At 37.2% G+C, this 18,033-nt stretch overlaps 1 protein-coding gene across 2 annotated transcripts in view; it reads right to left on the bottom strand.

Annotated features, from left to right (window-relative positions):
• Positions 1 to 5,006: 5,006 nt before the first annotated feature.
• LOC116161810 (polycomb group protein Psc-like) overlaps positions 5,007 to 18,033 on the bottom strand; it is a 40,103-nt gene continuing 27,076 nt past the window's right edge. For both annotated transcript variants that reach the window (XM_031475277.1, XM_031475279.1), the window contains exons 2-7: positions 14,282 to 14,424; positions 14,131 to 14,227; positions 13,909 to 14,074; positions 7,666 to 8,052; positions 7,538 to 7,618; positions 5,007 to 7,221 (exon numbers count right to left, since the gene is read on the bottom strand). In XM_031475277.1, the coding sequence (XP_031331137.1) occupies positions 5,368 to 7,221; positions 7,538 to 7,618; positions 7,666 to 8,052; positions 13,909 to 14,074; positions 14,131 to 14,227; positions 14,282 to 14,414 (2,718 nt within the window). In that variant the 5' untranslated portion in view covers positions 14,415 to 14,424 and the 3' untranslated portion in view covers positions 5,007 to 5,367. The remainder of the gene's footprint in view (positions 7,222 to 7,537; positions 7,619 to 7,665; positions 8,053 to 13,908; positions 14,075 to 14,130; positions 14,228 to 14,281; positions 14,425 to 18,033) is intronic.

Raw genomic sequence — 18,033 nt, 5'->3', positions numbered from 1 at the left:
ATGGTTACATATAGTCCATTTTTAAAATTTTTAATTTTTATTTAAAAAAAACCTAAAAATGCTCACCTTATGAAATTTTTTTAACTCAAAATCGCAAAATTTTTAGATTTTACTTCTTCATTCCTTAAAAAATTAAAATAAAAAATACAATTAGAAATAAATCGATTCAAAGTTCAATCCCAAGGGTCCCACGTCTTAGGGCTGTTAGATTAAAAATTAAGATTTTGAAAATCGTAGGTTCTTTAAAAATTGAGAAATTCCAAAAAATTAACATTATGAAGATATGCCTTAAAAATTAAAGGTCCTGAATAAAAAAAAATTTGGTTTGACGGCCAGTGTGGTTATAGCAATAATCTTCGTAAATCTAACTCGATCTGTCATTATTCTTTATTTTGCAGCAATAGAAGAACAGGAAGAACTCTTTCTGTCTGCTGCATTGACATAGTTGGAGGGCGTAATGTCAGATTTTTATAAATTGAGAATTGTGTGCTTTTAAATTAGTCTTCAATTCCAAAAAATTTGTTGTTAAGAATTTTCCAAATTTGTGCATAAGCCTTTGCTTGTTCAACAATCACTTTCATGGGGAAGGTAAGAACTTTATTTCTCGATAATTTGAAAACCCATTTCGAGCAGATCTCTTCAAATTCCAAAGATTATTTAAGTCAAGCGAAGAAACGGTTTTTGATAGGGTCCCCATTTTGGAGAAATTTAATTTTTGCCATCTATAAAGCAATAAAGGAATATTTTTAGAACTGGTAATCTTGAATCTTTAGAGCGTACTCTTTTTATTTTTAAATTATACAAGGCCAAAATTCCTGCTTCTAGGAGAGAAGTGCATACTGCAAATATTTAATCTGTAAAAATCTTAAATTGTTGTTGTTTTTAAAGACCATCTGTCACTTTTTCGTGAAGCTTTTAATACAAACAGAATCAATCCAGCTGCGTTTGCTTGTTGGATATAGGGTGAAAACGAAAAATTTTACTTTTGCTGTGTTTTTGAAAATTGAAAATATTCAATTCAAAAAATTAAATTTATGATTTGAAGTTAATTAATCCTTGATCTATTATTATTTTTTTGCAGCAAAACGAGAAGAAAAGAATCTTTTCTGTCTGCTACGTTGAGATGATTGGAGTATGAAAGGTTTTTTTAAAAAAGTAGAATGAAATGTGTTGGTTAAAAATTAAAGAATCTTAAATTCCAAAAAAATTTTTGGTTAAACATTTCAAAAAATTATGAAAATGCGAGATTTGAAAAGCTGTGTTCATAAAAATTCAAAATTTCCAACTCAAAAAATTGATATTACGTAAGGTCGTACGCTTTGAAAATCAATGAATCAAAAACATTTTTGGTTTGAAGATGGTTGAAGTGCGAAATGCCAGATTTTTCAAAATTGTGTAATTTAAAAATGAAAAATTTTATAAATACGCTCTAAAGATTCAAAATCACAATTGACAAAAAATAAATTTTTCAAAAATGGGTACCCTATCAGAAACCGTTTCTTCGCTCGATTTAAATAATCTTTGGAATTCGCAGCGCCATATCTCGATTATGTGAATGTTTTAGTCAGACCTTGCTCCCTTTGAAAATAATTTCGCAAATAGGTTAAATTATTCAAAACTCGAGGACCTTGCAAAAACGAAATATTTGTATAAGTTCTCAGTATTCTTCTGATCTTTTTAATCCAAAGGCAGTTAGAATCGATTTAAAAGGACAACGTAATAGATCAGTTCCAGCTATTTGCATTTCATCCAGAACACGGTACTTCTTTAATACAATCAACCCAAAGCTGGTAACGTACAAAAAATACATCCAAAAACTACAATGCAAAAATCAGACATAATTCCAATTTATTCGAACTACGTACCCCATTAATAAATGGGTTTTTAGATTCCGAGATAAATAAAACAAAGATAGGTAAATTAAGACATATACCATAACCTAAAATGAAACGAGTTAACAAAAAAGAATAACTTTACCTCAAGAGGAATACAACCCTTTCCCATTCGCGTAAAGACGCTTAGATAATTAGTTAATTTTAGCGTGATGACTTTGGAATTTTCCAATTCAAATCGACATTCTTAGGTTTTAAATCTAAAAATCGTAAGAATGAGTATGTTTCGAATCAAGGCCCAACATTCCAAAATCATTTTTTTTAAGTTTGTAATTTTTAAAACCGACCTAACATTTTTAATTATGATTATCTTTAAATTATACACAGCATTTTCAATTTTTATAATGTTGAATCATGTATGTTAAAAAAATAGTGCTTTAATAATCCTCAATTTTTCAAATTCAAATAAGGGATCTATAAATTCTTCTATTCCAAAATCGTGTCTTGAAAATTAAAGATTTAAATTGCAAATTTTAGAACACGCTTTATTGCTTTAAAAATAAAAGAACCTTACACTCAACAAAAATTTTGGGTTAAAAATTTTCAAAACGTTTTAAAAATTCAGAATTTTGAAAATTAGAGATCTTTAATCAATGATGATTAGTGATGGCAGTAATCTTCGTAAATCTACCTTGATCTGTTTCTTGGTAGCAAAGGGAGAACAGAAGAATCTTTTGTCTGCTACATTCAGATGGTTGGAGTACGAAATGCCAGATTTGAGATTGGGATGTGGTTTCAAAATTAAAGAAAAAATTTTCGAAATTGTAAACGTGAAATCTGTGTTTTTAAAAATTTAAAGTTATGAGCTAAAAAGATTTTCAAAAATTGGTCACGAGATGTGTGCTTTAAAAATTAGAAGAATAAAAAGATGCTTTGAACATTAGGGGAACAGAAGAACACTTTCTGTCTGCTGCGTTGAGATAGTTGGGCGTTGGAGTGCGAAATGGTAGATTTTTTAAAAAATTGAGTGTACGTGCCTTTTTTCAAAACTAAAGAACCGCCAACACCAAACATTTTGTGGGTTAAAAATTTTCGAAATTATGAACATGCGCAATTTAAAGGACTGTGTTTTTAAAAATTCAAAATTTTTAATTCCAAAAATGAAAATTATGAATATATGCATTGAAAATTAGAGGTTTTCAATCACAAACATTTTTGGTTTGACGATGGTTGGAGTGCGAGTGTCACATTTAAAAAAATTAAAAATGAAAGGTGTTCTTTAAAAATTAAAGAATTCTAAATACCAAAAAATGGTTGGGTTACAAATTTTCAGAAATTGTAAACATGCACAATTTGAAAGAATGTGTTTTGAACAATTCAAAAAATTAATATTATAAGAATATGCTTTGAAAATTAGAGGTATAGAATCAGTTTGACGATTAGTATGGATCTACAGTAATCTTCTTCCTAAATTAACCTCGATTTGCTACCATTCTATTTTTGGCAGCAAACACAGAACAGACGAATCCTTTCCGACTGACGTAAAAATAATTGGAGTGGGAAATTGCAGATATTTATAATTAGTTTTACAAAAATGTGAAATTTTAAATGAATGTTTTAAAAATTCAAAATCTTCAATTCAAAAAATTAAAAATATGAAGATATGCATTGAACTTTAGAAGTCTTCAATCAAAGGGAAAATAGAAAAACCTGCTACGTCGATATGGTTGAAGTGCAAAATGTCAGATGGATGTGTGCTTTAAAAATTAAAGAATCAAAAAATGCGGTACAAATTTTCGAAATTATAAACATAGGAAATTTGAAAAGCTGTTTTTTTCAAAATCTTCAATTCAAAAAATTTAAAATATCAAGATACGTTTGAACTTTAGAAGTAATTTTCTTAAATCTACATCGCTCTGCTACCATTCTTTTTTTGCATCAAAGAGAGAACAGCAGAACTCTTTCTGTCTGCTACTCTTGAACATGGTTGGAGTGATAAATATTTTCAAAAATTGAGTATGAGACAGACACGTGCATAGAGGGGAGGCTGAGGGCTTCAACCCCCTCTGAAATTTCACTGAATGGACCTTCCGCGTCTTCTCGAGACGGGTGCATATGGAATTAAAGAATCTTAAATTCCAAAAAAAAATTGAGTTAAAAATTTTTGAAATAATGAACATGCGAGGTTGTTGCTGTGTTTTTAAAAAACTTTTGATTTGAAGTTATTTTTTGAAAATTAAAGATCTTCAATCAAAAAAATTAAAGAATCTTAAATTCCAAAAAATTTTTGGAATGTAAATTTTCGAAAATTGAAAATTTCAATTCAAAAAATTGAAATTTTGGTACGCTTTGAAAATCAACAAATCAAAAATATTGTTGGTTTGACGATGGTTGGATTGCGAAATGCCAGATTTTTCAAAACTGAGGATGAGATGTGCTTTAGAAATTAAAGAAACCTAAATTCCAAAAAATTGTGGGGTAAGATGTAACAAAATTACCTTGAGATAAGCACACGGTAAGCTCAGGTAAAGTAGAGGTGGGTCGGAGTAGAAAAACAAAGCAAAAAGGGAAATGTAGTGATAGTAAACGGTATAGGCGCCACTTAGTCTTTAATCACTTTCAAGAGAGAGGAAAGAATACTTACCGAAAGCGAGAGATCTTTGTTCTGTCTTGAAAAGCTTGATAGGGATAGAACATAAACCACGTAGTCAGAGAAAAAATTAGTATAAAAATAGGCTCTCACAGAAAACAACGGAGCTATAATCGATAAATGAATATCAAGCAAATATAATAATAATTCGATTATATCGAAAACCAGTATGTAATCAAACGTTAATCGACGAAAAATAAACACTTACCTACCTTTGAACTTCGGGTTGCAACCTTGTGAGCTCAAAAGGACGCGTTCGGTCTTTTCTGTAACAGAAAATAACACAAACAAACAAATAACAAAGGTAGTGAATTGCGCGGCACATAAAATATTGCGAAATAGCAATGTCTAACGTTTGGCACGAAGGCAATGGAGCATTAATTCAAATGACTTTATCTACTAATCTTTATAGACCGAAACGCTTCCTGTCTGCTACATTGAGATGAGTGGGGTGCGAGCTGTCCAAGAAAAACCTACCTGCATTAATGAAGAAAATCGGGGAAATCCAAAAGCAAACGCACCCGATTTCCATAAAATTTATTTGCACATCGACTACATTTCTTACAGTACCTGTAGTTGCATGCCACAAATAACTATTAAAACAACGAACTTCACGTCCTTTTCTTTTCTCTAAAACCATCTCAAATTTTTACTCGCTAAAAACTACATATTGATATATAAGTACAGTACTTGACGTTTAGATATCTTGAGATTATGTACACAATGTCTTTGAGTTTAGGTACACATAAAACAAAGCGATAAACCTAACAACAGGTAACAGTAAAATGAAAAAAAACTAACAATAAAATATAATATGGAGAGAGGAACATGAGGGGGGGCGATGATTTCAAATTATAAAGTTGCACTTGTATTGGTCCGGGAGGGTTACGAGCTCGGCTCGGGTTTCTCGTTGATCGGTTCCGGTTTGGGCTCCTTGGTCTCGGCGGGGTTCTGCGCGAGCGAGTTGAGCCGGTTTTGGTTCTGCTGGCGCACGAGCAGGCTGGGGTTCGGGATGTTGCGCACGCTTTGGTTTTGATTCGGGCGCATGTTGCGCAGCTGCGGGTTCGCGAGCCGAAATTGCGTCTTGTTGATCTCGTTCAGCTTCGGAAGTTTGGCGAGGTTCGACTTGGGGGGCACGCACGGTATTTTGAGGGTTTGGAGGTTGGGGACGGGGAGGCGCTTGTTGTTGAGGGCGCCGAACGCGGTCTTGTTGATGTTCGGGTGCTCGGTCGCGACCTTTGAGAGCATCTGCAGGTTGGAGAGTTCGGCGCGCTCGGGGAGGGTGAGGCCGTTGGGCGGCTTGGGCTGGTCGGCGGGCGGCCGGTTCGGTTTGGAGAGGTCGAGCGCGCCGGTGTTGTCGCACTTCTCGGGGAGCTTGGGAATGATGCTCAGGCCGGAGATGCGATTGATGGACTTCTTTATCCTTTCGAGGGGTATCGTGGGAGGTGGGGGGCGTTTCGCGACCGGTGCGAGCTTCGGTTTCTCGGGCGAGGGTGGGGGATTGATGAGGGTGATTTCCAAGCTGGGGCGTTTGTCTTGCGCGGGGGGCTCGTCGGGTCTGCGTTTGGCACCGACCTCCACTTTGCTCACCGTGAAACCGGTGGAGTACGACGAGCTGTTTTCGTTGACGAAGTACTTCTTCTCGAGCTTCGGAGGGTCCGGCCTGGGTACCTGTTTCGGCTCGACCGGCGCGCACTGCTGGTGCAGGTTCGGGATCTTCTGCTCGGGGGGCTTTGCGGGTTGGGGCTGTGGCGGGTTTTTCGGCGCGTAGACGGGCAGGCGTCCCTTGAGTTTATCTGGCTGAGGCAATTTTTCGGTATAAGATTGAAATGTTTTAAGAAATGTCTTCTGTGCGTGCTTCTCGGTCTGCTCGTTGCGTTCGATTTGTACGGTCGGATACTTTTGCATGCAGATTTCTTTGGTCTTGACGCTAAAGTCGCTGCGCAAGGTCTTCCCCGTGTCGCTCGGGGCGGGAATCTCATCGGCCACCCGCGGTGCGGCTTCGGCCACCTCAATCGCCTTGGGTTCCTCCAGCAGCGGGCCCAAAACCTGCGCCAAATTCTTCATTCTGTCTTCGGACGAGATATGCTTATGGCGCACCTGCCTCATTTGCAAAAGCTTCTCTTTCGAGCTCATTTCGGGCGCCCTCGGCGTCTCCACCACCAAGCTCGGCTGCGAGCTCTTATGGTGCTTGTGCTTGTAGCCGTTGTGAGGAGTGAGCTTTACTTTAAGCTTCAAGCTTTCCTCCCTCTGCAAAGACTCGCTCGACGTAATCTCGGCGTGCAACTTCCTCTTCTTGTACAACAGGTTGTTCTTTGAGTGCTTATTCTTCTTCCTCTTCTTCCCATTCCGATGCTTCTCCTTTTCCTCGTCGAGCTTCTTCTGCAGGGCCCACTCCCGATCCCTCTTCTCGGCGAACTCCCTGATTTCATCCTTATCCGGCTCTTGGTACTCAAAAACGCAATTCGTCTCCTCCACCTTGTCACCGTGCGGCTTTATCTTGCACTGCAGCTGTAAATTGGTCATCAGTCTTTCTTTATTCTTGTAATTTTGCGAGTCCATCTCCAGTTTTAGTAGGTTATCTTTGGTGTCGCTCCTCTGGAGAATGGCCGGCGTCGAATTCGACTTCGCAGGTACTACTTGCAACTGTTTTCCGTCACTGGACGACGTGCTGATGATCTTAATCGGCTGTATCTTCGCCGGTATGAAAATTCGATAGAAAAATCGCATGGGTTTCACCTTCAGTTCGGGGGAAAAAGGTAACGTTAGTAACGGGAGCAACGTATTTTTAACGATTAAATTAAGCGTGGCAGGTCAAAATTATGGTAGACCATCAAGTGTGACAACTATCTCGTAGAAACATTGTACAAAGCGGCCCAGTTAGCGTGAAAATTACGGATTCGTAGTTCAACAACCTGCGGCACGATCGCGCACAATAGAAACGGGGAAACCGTGGGGTAAAGTGAGAAGAAATTTAGAGCGCTGACACACTTGAGGTTACAATCTCTAATTATCGTAAAAGATAATGCGGCACGTCGCCACCTGACCTACTCACCCTTTTCCATTGGAACGTATAGGCGACGTCCATCAGATTGAAATGCTGCGGCAAAATCTCGCCCGAGTGAATTATGTCGACCTGCACCAAACTGTAAGTCACGGGGCCGACTTCTCGCAGAAACTTACCCTATGCTCGGCGCTAAGGGCGTACTTCATCCTCACGAACTTCTGCAGGAGCGACATCGTGACGGCCGCCGGACACTGCAGGTATCTTCGTCCTCCCCGGCGCGAATCGGCGAACTCGTCGACGAAACTCTCGCCAACCCTCGTCTTGTCGTCGCCGACACTCACAAAATTGTTACTATCACAGCTATACGTCTTTTCGGCACTTAAATTTGCACTATTAATAATTAGATCACTCTGTTTCGATGAGTCTTGGTTATTTGTACTTTTGGTATCAGAGGAAGGCGAGTTCTGCGTCGTGTCCAGGTGGGGCTTGTAGTATTCCAGGGACAGCGAGATCGCGTCGTCCGGACCGAGGTACTGATTCTGGTCGCCGCAGGTCGACGAAACCTGAATTTAAACAGAAAGCAAATTCAACAATTGGAACCAACAATAATTAGGCTCAATAAGAAAATTGCCCTTTACAAATTAAATTTTATCACAGACTTCATGAGAGACATTATGGCATTAACGAAAACACAAATGGGAATAAAAGACGGTCGAAAAGCATGTCAAATTAGATCTAACGAGAATTAGAGCTGTTAAGACGATTTTACCATTGAGTACAATTGTTAAGGGTTTTCGAGAGACTTTCAGATCAGAATGTCTAAAATGTTATCGTATTAGAAGCCTTTAGAACAAGTAATCGAATTTCAATTAAGAATTGGAACAAAAAACAATTAGGCGCATTTGGTTGGGACCAAATTTGGATTTTTGATCGGCGCTTACACGAATTGGAGTGAAATGTATGTTGTTTCAAAGGTAACGTTCCCCAGGCGATCAGTGATAGGAAGGAGTGACTTAATTATCACGGATTAAAAATCAAATTTAATTTTTGCACTAAAATGATGCAGATGTGCAAAAATTGTCGCACCAGGCTCTAATGTTGTACGAAATAATTCCAATTGCACCTAAGGCCATTTCCTAGGTACAATTTTTGTTGCTATATTAAAAATGGGCTCGAGGTCGTAAAAATCAAGTTAATTTTTGCACTGTAATGATTCAGACGTGCAAAAATGTTTGCACCACTTTCTAATGTTGTAGATGATTCCCACTCCACCTAATACCTTTTCCGAGGCACAATTTTTTGTTGCTAAATTAAAAATGTGTTCGTGGACGTAAAAATCAAGTTTAAATTTTGCACTAAAATGATCCAGACGTGCAAAAATTGTTGCACCAGTTTCCAATGTACGAAATAATTCCCATTGCATCTAATGCCTTTCCCTAGGCACAATTTTTAGTTGCTCATGGGCTTAAAAATCAAGTTTAATTTTTCCACTGAAATGATCCCTAAGTGCGACAATTTTTGCACCAGTTTCTAATGTAGTATGAAATTATTCCCACAGCACCTAATACTGGTTCCTAGGCATAAATTTTAGTTGGAAAATTTAAAATGGGCTCGTCAAGTTTAATTTTTGCACTGAAATGAACCAGACGTGCAAAAATGTTTGTATCAGTGTCTAATGCTGTCCGAAATGCTTTTTACTGCGCCTAATATCTTCTCCTAGGCACAATTTTAGTTGCTAAATTTGAAATGGGTTCGTGGGCTTAAAAATAAAATTTAATTTTTGCACTGAAATACTCCTTTTGCACCAGTCTAATGCTGTACGTGCTAGTTCCCACATCACCTAATTCCGAAAGCGTAGAACGGACAAGGTAGTTCACATTTTGTAATCCCGAGATATAAGTCGGGATTATACATAATCTCGAGATATAAGTGAGGATTACACTTAAGTATAATCCTCACTTACATCTCGAGATTACGTATAATCCCGACTTATATCTCGAGATTACGATAATCCCGACTTATTTCTCGAGATTAAGTATAATCCCGACTTATATCTCGGGATTACGTATAATCCCCACTTATTTCTCGAGATTAAGTATAATCCCGACTTATATCTCGGGATTAGGTACATAATTTGAACTACCTTGTCCGTTCTACGCTTTCGTACCTAATACCTTTTCCTATGCCCAATTTTCAGATGCGCAAAAATTTTTTGCACCCGTTTCTAATGATTCCCATTGCACCTAATACCTTTTCCTAGGCACAATGTGTACTTAGTTAAGTTAGAACGTAGTGCTTCAACACTGACATGTTCTATAATGGGAAATCATTCAACCATTTGCACTGGGCAAAAATTGTTGCACCAGTCCCTAATGTTGTACGAAATAATTCCCATTGCACCTAATGCCTTTTCCTAGGCACAATTTTTAGTTGCTAAATTTACAATGGGTTCATGGGCTTAAAAATCAAGTTTAATTTTTCCACTGAAATGATCCATAAGTGCGACAATTTTTGCACCAGTTCCTAATGTAGTATGAAATGATTCCCACAGCACCTAATACTGTTTCCTAAGCATAAATTTTAGTTGGAAAATTTAAAATGGGCTCATCCAGTTTAATTTTTGTACTAAAATGATCCAAACATGCAAAAATGTTGCACCAGTTTCTAATGTTGTACGAAATGATTTCCACTACACGTAATAAACTTTCCTAGGCACAATTGTTTGTTGCTAAATTTAAAATGGGTTCGTAAACTTAAAAGTCAAGTTGAATTTTTGCACTGAAATGCTCCAAACATGCAAAAATTATTGCACCAGTCTCTAATGTTGTAGGAAATAATTCCCATTGCACCTAATGCCTTTTCCTAGGCACAATTTCTAGTTGCTACATTTTAAATAAGTTCGTGGCTAAAGTAATCCAAATATGCAAAAATTCTCTAATGTACGAAATAATTACCACTGAATCTAGTTCTTCCTTTTCCTAGGCACTATTTATACTTGCTAAATTTAAAATGAGTTCGAGAGCTTAAGTTAAGTTTAATTTTTGCACTGAACTGATCCAGACGTGCGAAAAGTTTTGCACCAGTCTCTACTTGTACGTAATAATCCCACATGGCCTAATATATTTTCCTAGGCACAATTTTTCGTTGTTAGATTAAAAATGGGTTCGTGGGCGTAAAAATCAAGTTGAATTTTTGCACTGAAATGATCCAGACGTGCAAAAATTTTTGCACCCGTCTTTAATGTTGCACAAAATAATTCCCACTGCATCTAATACCTTTTCTTAGGCACAATTTTTAGTTGCAGTTTAATTTTTGCACTGAAATGATCCAAACGTACGGAAATTTTCATTAACGATATTACAGAATCCGAAGTTCTTCAATCTCCCCATAATTACCTGCGCATCGTTTCTCTTATGGTAAAGGAATTATGCTACACCCTGTATATGTTGTATGATCTGTAGTTGGGGGTCTCAACTTTATAGTTCAAATTGAAACTCATTAAAATACGAGGACCGCGAAGTTAGCACTAACGAGGGGACGATCGCCAATCGTTAGTGCTTGGTTAGTGCCTTAGTGCTTCACACCTTACATGAGCCTACGAAACGAATTATTTTTTCAAATATCGCATCGGAATACCTATCCATTAGCATCAAAAACTACACAACTTTAACCGAATCTGTAAGTACCTATAATAATAACAAAGATAGCCATGTTGTCCTACTCAATTTAAGACACCCTGTATACAGGATCATGCAACAATGTGTTGATCTTTCCTAGCTCATACCAGGTAAAAAATATCAAAAAACCTTTTGTGCAAATGTCAACTATAGATGGTTGCGCATCTACAGAAATTATTTTTGAATGTACAGGGTGTCCCATTTTTTTCGGTGTCAATGCACAGCGGATTTCTTTAAATGGAACACCTTGTAATTTAGCTAATTTTTTAACCTCTGCATGAAAATCTATCCACTGTTTGGTTTTTTGTCAATGTTGCCAGATCATTACTACTTCCTAATAATTCTCTATAATAAGCCACTCCCATTTTGATAAATAGTAGCGACCTTGATTTTAACGTTAAGAAAAATACATTTGATCAATAATGTGAATCTGAATAAAAAGTATCACTTTGGTAATGAGAAAGTTGAATTTGGTGATACAAGGTGTTCACAAAAATAGTATAATTTCCATATTGCCATGAACCATTTTTTTTTCAAATGGAACTACCACTTTTTATTTCTCTATTCGATAGTCTTTTGTGTGCTCTTCAATTATAGTTATTCAATATTTTTCACAAAAGTAGTTGCCCAATTAATACATGTTTATAAACAGGAGTAGGCCGTGATAATAAAAAATCAAAGAATTCCAGACAGTCAACAAGTACCATAAATTTATGATTTGTTGCAAGTGTACTCCTTATTTCGTAGTAAAATAAGATTATTTAAAAATACTAGTATTATTATGAATCTTTGAAATTTGGAAATTTTACTAATTTTTGTGAACACCCTATATTACTAAACCCAACTTTCTCATTGCCAGAGTGTTTCCTTTTGTTCAGATTAACATTATTGATCCAAAATGTATTTCTTAACTCTAAAATCAAAGTCTCTACGATTTATCAAAGTGGGGTTGCTTATGGGGAATTATTCGGAAAAAAATTAGTAATTTGGTAACATTGACAAAAAACCAAAACAGGTTTTCATGCAGAGGTTAAAAAATGACATCGAAACAACTAAAAATATACAGGGTGTTCCATTAAAAAAAAATCAGTTGTCTATGACACCGTAAAAATGGGACACCCTGTACATTCATAAAATAATTTCTGTAGATGCGCAACCATCTATGGTTGACATTTGCACAAAAGGTTTTTTGATATTTTTTAACAGGTATAATGCTAGGAAAGATCAACACACTGTTGCATGATCGTATATACAAGGTGTCTTAAATTGAGTAGCATAACATGGCTATCTTTGTTATTATTATACATACAGAGTTGTGTAGTTTTTGATGCTAATGGATATTCCGATGGGATATTTTGAAAAAAATTTTATTAAAAAATGGGAATCTCGTTAAATCTTGTGTTTTTAGCAATAACAAGTTATATTTTATACCATCTAAAAAGTGTGTTTTTTTTTAAGTTTCAGACAGATTTAATTTTTATTTATTTTCTATACGTATATTTGTTTGTAAATATGGTTTATATTATTCTATTACTTAGTTATTTTGTTTCTAAATCTAAAATTTTGTATTTAAGAATGTTTAAAAATTTGATTTTTGTTTATTTTACCACATACCACAAAAACTAAAATAAACTGTCCACTTTAGAAAAATTTTGCAAGTACATTTTTTTGTCAATTGATACATAGTACATATGGTTTCCATTTGAAAATTTCGAGTTTTTGACCAAAAACCGATTGTCAACTTTGACAGATTATTATTTGTATTATTTTCGAATCACATTTGAAAATCAGACCAATAACATTTAATAGAGTAGATTTTTAGCTGCCCATTCGTGAAAACAACGTTTTGCTAGGTCGTCAGACAACAGTGATATATGGCTAATTTACTGAACCTCTGAAACTGTGAAAAAATATCAAAAATGTCAAATAACTTCGAAACCATGTCAGTTAGACATAGCATCATATTAACAAAATCATACCGATTTTTTATGAGGAATTCAAAAATACCATCAGAAAAGATAGTGCCATTTGAAATAAGAAAGTTCCGGTATCGTTCTGATACAACCGAAAAAGCGGCCATCTTGAAAAATTTTTAAATGGTTCCTTTCGATCGATTATTCAAAAAAAATAATGAGTCCCGAATCAAAATTCCAAACCGTTCCCGAGATACTTCTAATGGTCCACTTAAAAACACCACCCTGTATAATAAATATCCGTTTTTGTAAAGATGGAATTATTACAGAAACATAACTACGATTATATTATTCCAATTTCCTAGACATTTAAGTATATCGTTTCATATCGCCATAGTGTTTCTTCAAAAACGGCTGGTCGGGCTGATGCAAAGTCTAAGAGGCACTAACGAAGGGCGCCGATCCCGTCCTTAGTGCTTTCAGTGACCCGGATCACGGATCTCACTGCGTTCTTCTTATGTAAAAAAGTCAGATAAAAAAGTGAATTAATCGTATCGGTCACCTTTAATATCTGCGACAGATGCGCCCTCATTTCACATGGTCGCGTCCAGAACTACGAAATCTCTATGTCCGAATTAGTGTTCCACAAAGTGAAGGTCGTGGAATTCACACAGAGCAAAATTAAACAAGAAAATTGGATATCAATTTTTACATCCAACATCTTAAAGTATCAATTTGCGTTGAAAATATCATGCTTTGATCCCGCGTCGAATCGTGAATTACCTTTCGGCACGCAACCGCGATTAAACATGGAAAAAAACGCACTTACCCATTCCTCGTGCTCATCGTTCAGGTCGCCTAATACGCTATCTTCGCTACAGGAACTGCTCGCACGGACTCCCGTGCTCCTATAAAAATCCTCCCTCCTCTGCACCTCCTTGCTGTACAGTCCAGGAACTAATTTATATACCAAAGACTGAACGATCGGATCCGGCCTGCGAAGAAAAAACGTTAGGAGGCGCGCTTTGCATCGGGAGAAAAACGCTTATACCTGAAGCACGAATTGTTCTTTTTCTTGTAAACGACGTTGCACGTGGGACAGCCCAGCTTGAAATTTTCGAAGTACCTCAAAATGCAGGCGCGACAAACTGAAAGAGTCGCGTTAAACCGGAGACACGGGTGCCAATTTGGAGTATACTTACAGACGTGGAGGCAATCGACCAGCGAGGTCGCGTCGATGAGGTAGCCCCTGCAGAGGGTGCACGTGAGGAACGGGTTCAACTCCTTGAGCAGGATCTGGCGCGCCGTCATTCGCTTCTGTACGCCCGGTGCCATCGTCGCGATTCTGCAACGAAAAGAAGAGCGCCCTGTATATAATTGATTTCGGTGATTACGTGTTTATAATAGGGGTCAGTTGTTCGAAGAAGTGGGCGTTGTGAAAGGGGAGGGGCGTGACCACACGGCGAACTTGCACACCTGCCGTAAATCTACTCGATGACCATCCACTAATTTATTCCCGAAACGGCTCCAAGTAGTCGCTGACCTCCACTCGAACGGACACGAGCCCTATCTTTCGGACGGTGCGATTTAAAACCGAACCGCAATCATTGCTCATTCATTTTTTATTAGTGAGTGTTTGTATTCCGCTTAGTGTGAGTAATTAGAGAAATGCAACCGGTAAAAATAGCACAAAAAATCGGGCCCCATAGATTCCCCTGTGGCGCCCCCGTGGGTTTGTTGATTTTGTTTCATTGTCAATGAATTTCTCAATTAAAACGGCTCAGCGGTGAATTATTAATGCTTAATTGGGGCAGAAATTAAAATTCCATGGGAAAGCGTCAAGCTTAATTACGCTAATTGGATATTTTGCAAAAATTAAGCTTAATTGCTTACCGAGTCGCATAAATTGAAACTTTTGACAAAAATTAAGCTTCATTTTTCAATTAAAATTGCTCAACGCCGAATTATTGATGCTCAATTGGGATTGAAAATTAAAGAAGTAAGTACAGGGTGTCCCATTTTATATCTCCGCAATTGTTAGTGCTATCAAAAAACTAAATTTTCCTCTTTTTGAGCCAAACTTTAAATGGTAAACTCAAAATGGCTCGCTTACGAGATAAAGGGGAACATCAACAAATGGCCAATCGATATTTTTTGTTCCTCAGCATCCTCATCTGCCACTACATCGTGAGTCTTCATCTCTTGCTTCATCCTCAATCTTCTTCTTCACTCTTCATCTTCTACCTTTGTTTTTAGTCTTCTTCGGTTTTCATCTTCTCACCTCATGTTTTACGTTTATATAGTTGGTCTTCAAGTTCGATCTTCATCCACAGTCTTGACTCTTGGGTCATCTTCAATCACCGGTCAACTTTTGTCTTTATCTATCGATCTTCATCTTTGTCTTCAGATACCATCTTCGGTCTTCACGGTTGGCCTTCACCTTCAGTCTTATTCTTCGGCCTACATATTCGATCTTTCTCTTTGATCTTCATTTCATGACTTCGGCCTTTATGGTTACAATCTTCGATCTTCCATTCATGTATTGTGTTCGCCCTTCGGTGTTCCTCATTCTTCTTCTTCATCTTCTGCTCTGAAACTTTTCGATTTTATCCAAGATTTTGATCTTCTGCTTAATCGTCGGTCTTCATCATTCTCATTATCTGGATCCTAGGTCCTCAAATTTTTCCTCCCTCCCTCTAGCGATCTTCATCTTTGGTCTTCAACTTTGATTGATCTTCATTTTGTGTCTTGGGTCATTATCTCCGATCTTCGCTTCCGCTTCTACCTTTAGCATTCGTTTTTCATCTTAGATTTTCATGCATATTGCATAGTCTTCGTCCTTCGGTCTTAACCTTTTGTCTTCGTCCACAGTCCATTGGCCTTCATCTTTTTCCCTCATCGAGTTTGATGTCTTTTTCATTTTCATATTGAATCTTCCTTTTCAGTCTTTATCTTTATTACTGCCTTCATTTTGGGCTACTTCATCTTCGAAATTCATCTTTGTTATCGCCCGTAGTTCTTCACTTTTTCTCTTCGCCCATTATTGGGTCTTCATTTTCGGCCTACTTATCGATCTTCATTTTGAGCCTTCATACCATGTCACCAGTTTCAGTCTCCACCATCAATCAACCTTCATGGCTAATCCCACTTTCGATCTTCATCTTCTCTCTATTGCCTTCACCTTTGATCTTCATCTTCCATCTTCGTCTTTTGTCTACATCCATGATCATTGGCCCCATCTTCAATTTTGACGTTCTGCCGTCTTCATTTTGTGCCTTCACTTTTTGCCTTCGATCTTTCCCTCCCTCTTCTGTATTCATGCTTTAGCTTAGCCTTTGATCTTCATCAGACCTTCCTATTCGCTTCCCACCTTCAAATGTTTTTCGGTCTTCATTTTTTCGTCATGTGACTTGGTACTTGGATTTCATCTTCATTTTTAGACTTCAGCTCCGCGGTTTCCGTCTTCGGTTCTCCAGTTTTAATCTTCCCCTTTTGTGTTCGTTCGTCCATCAATCTATATCTTTGGTTTTAACCTTCGAGCTTCGTCTTCAATCTTCATCTTCGATCTTCCTCTTCGAGTTTCACTTTTGGTCTGCTTCTTTGGTTTTGACTTTCTGTTTTCATCTCTTCAGTCAACCTTGCTCTTTGATCTTGTCATCTTCTACCTTCATCTATTGCTTTTGCCTTCGATTTTTGTCAGCAGTTTTCTTCTTTTATCTGTGTTGGGTCGTTTTCTTCTTCCTCTTCAGCCTTCATCTTCTAGCCTTTGCCTTTATAATTGGTCTGCATATTCAATCTTTTTGATTATTTTAATTTCCGCAAACTTCGTCTTCAGTCTTCATGTTCGATCTTCCTCTTTTATTTTATTGTTAGTCTGCATCCTTGGATTTAACTTTCCGTCTTCATCTTTGGCCTTCATCTCTTGGATCAACCTGCCTCTCCCGTCTTCATCTTCGGCCTTCAGTTATTCTTCGCTTTTGGTTTTTATTTTCAGTCTTTCGGTTTTCTTCTTCATTTTCTGCATTCACCTTTGATCTTCATCTGCAGTCATCGATCGACTTTTGTTTTGTCCATATGTAACTAAAATATTCGATCTCTCTCTATGATCTTTATATCATGACTGCACACCATGCCTTTACTTTTATGGTCATAATGTTCGATCTTCCTGTTCTACCTTCGTCTTCGGTTATCTTCGACCTTTGTGTTCGTTCTGTCTTCATTTCGTCATCATGTGTCTTGATCCTTGGATTTTCACCTTTTTAAACTTCACTTTCTGTTTTTGTCTTCGGTTTTCATCTTCCTCTTCCATCGTCACATTTTGCCTTTATAACTAGTTTCATGTAATATCTTCACCCCTGAGTCTTCTTCTATCTTCTTCTTCTTCAGTCTTCTTCTTCGATCTCCCTCTTCGACTTTATGGCTAGTATGCAACCTGAGCTTTTACCTTTTGTCATCATTTTTCGTCTTTGTTTCTTCGATCTTCATTTTCTGCCGTCACTTACTGTCTTCGCATTCGGTTTTTCAGTCTTCATCGTTTACATTTGCCCTACGGTTTTCTTCCTCCTCTGTCTTCATCTTCACGTTCGGCTTTCATTTATTGTCTTCCTTCGGGTTTTATTTTCAATCTTCATCCTTTATCTTTGCCATTCGACCTTCTTCTTCTCCTCCTTTAACTCTATCTTCCTCTTCGATCTTCATGTTCTGCTTTAATTTATTATCTTCGTCTTCGGTTTTATTTTCAATCTTCATCCTGTACCCTTATCCTTCGGTTTTCCTCCTCTATCTCGCTCTTCTGGATTCATCTCCGGTTTCAACTTCGAACCTCATATTTTGTTTTCGCCCATCGGTATTCATGATTAGTCTTCATCTGATATCTTCTTTTCCACTCATCATCTTCATCTACCACCTTTATTATTGGTCTTCATCTTAAAGATTAATCTTCTGCTTTCATTTT

The sequence above is a fragment of the Photinus pyralis genome, unplaced genomic scaffold, assembly GCF_008802855.1.
Source record: "Photinus pyralis isolate 1611_PpyrPB1 unplaced genomic scaffold, Ppyr1.3 Ppyr1.4_LG10, whole genome shotgun sequence".
NCBI lineage: Eukaryota > Metazoa > Arthropoda > Insecta > Coleoptera > Lampyridae > Photinus > Photinus pyralis.
This window is presented reverse-complemented; position numbering and strand designations above follow the sequence as displayed.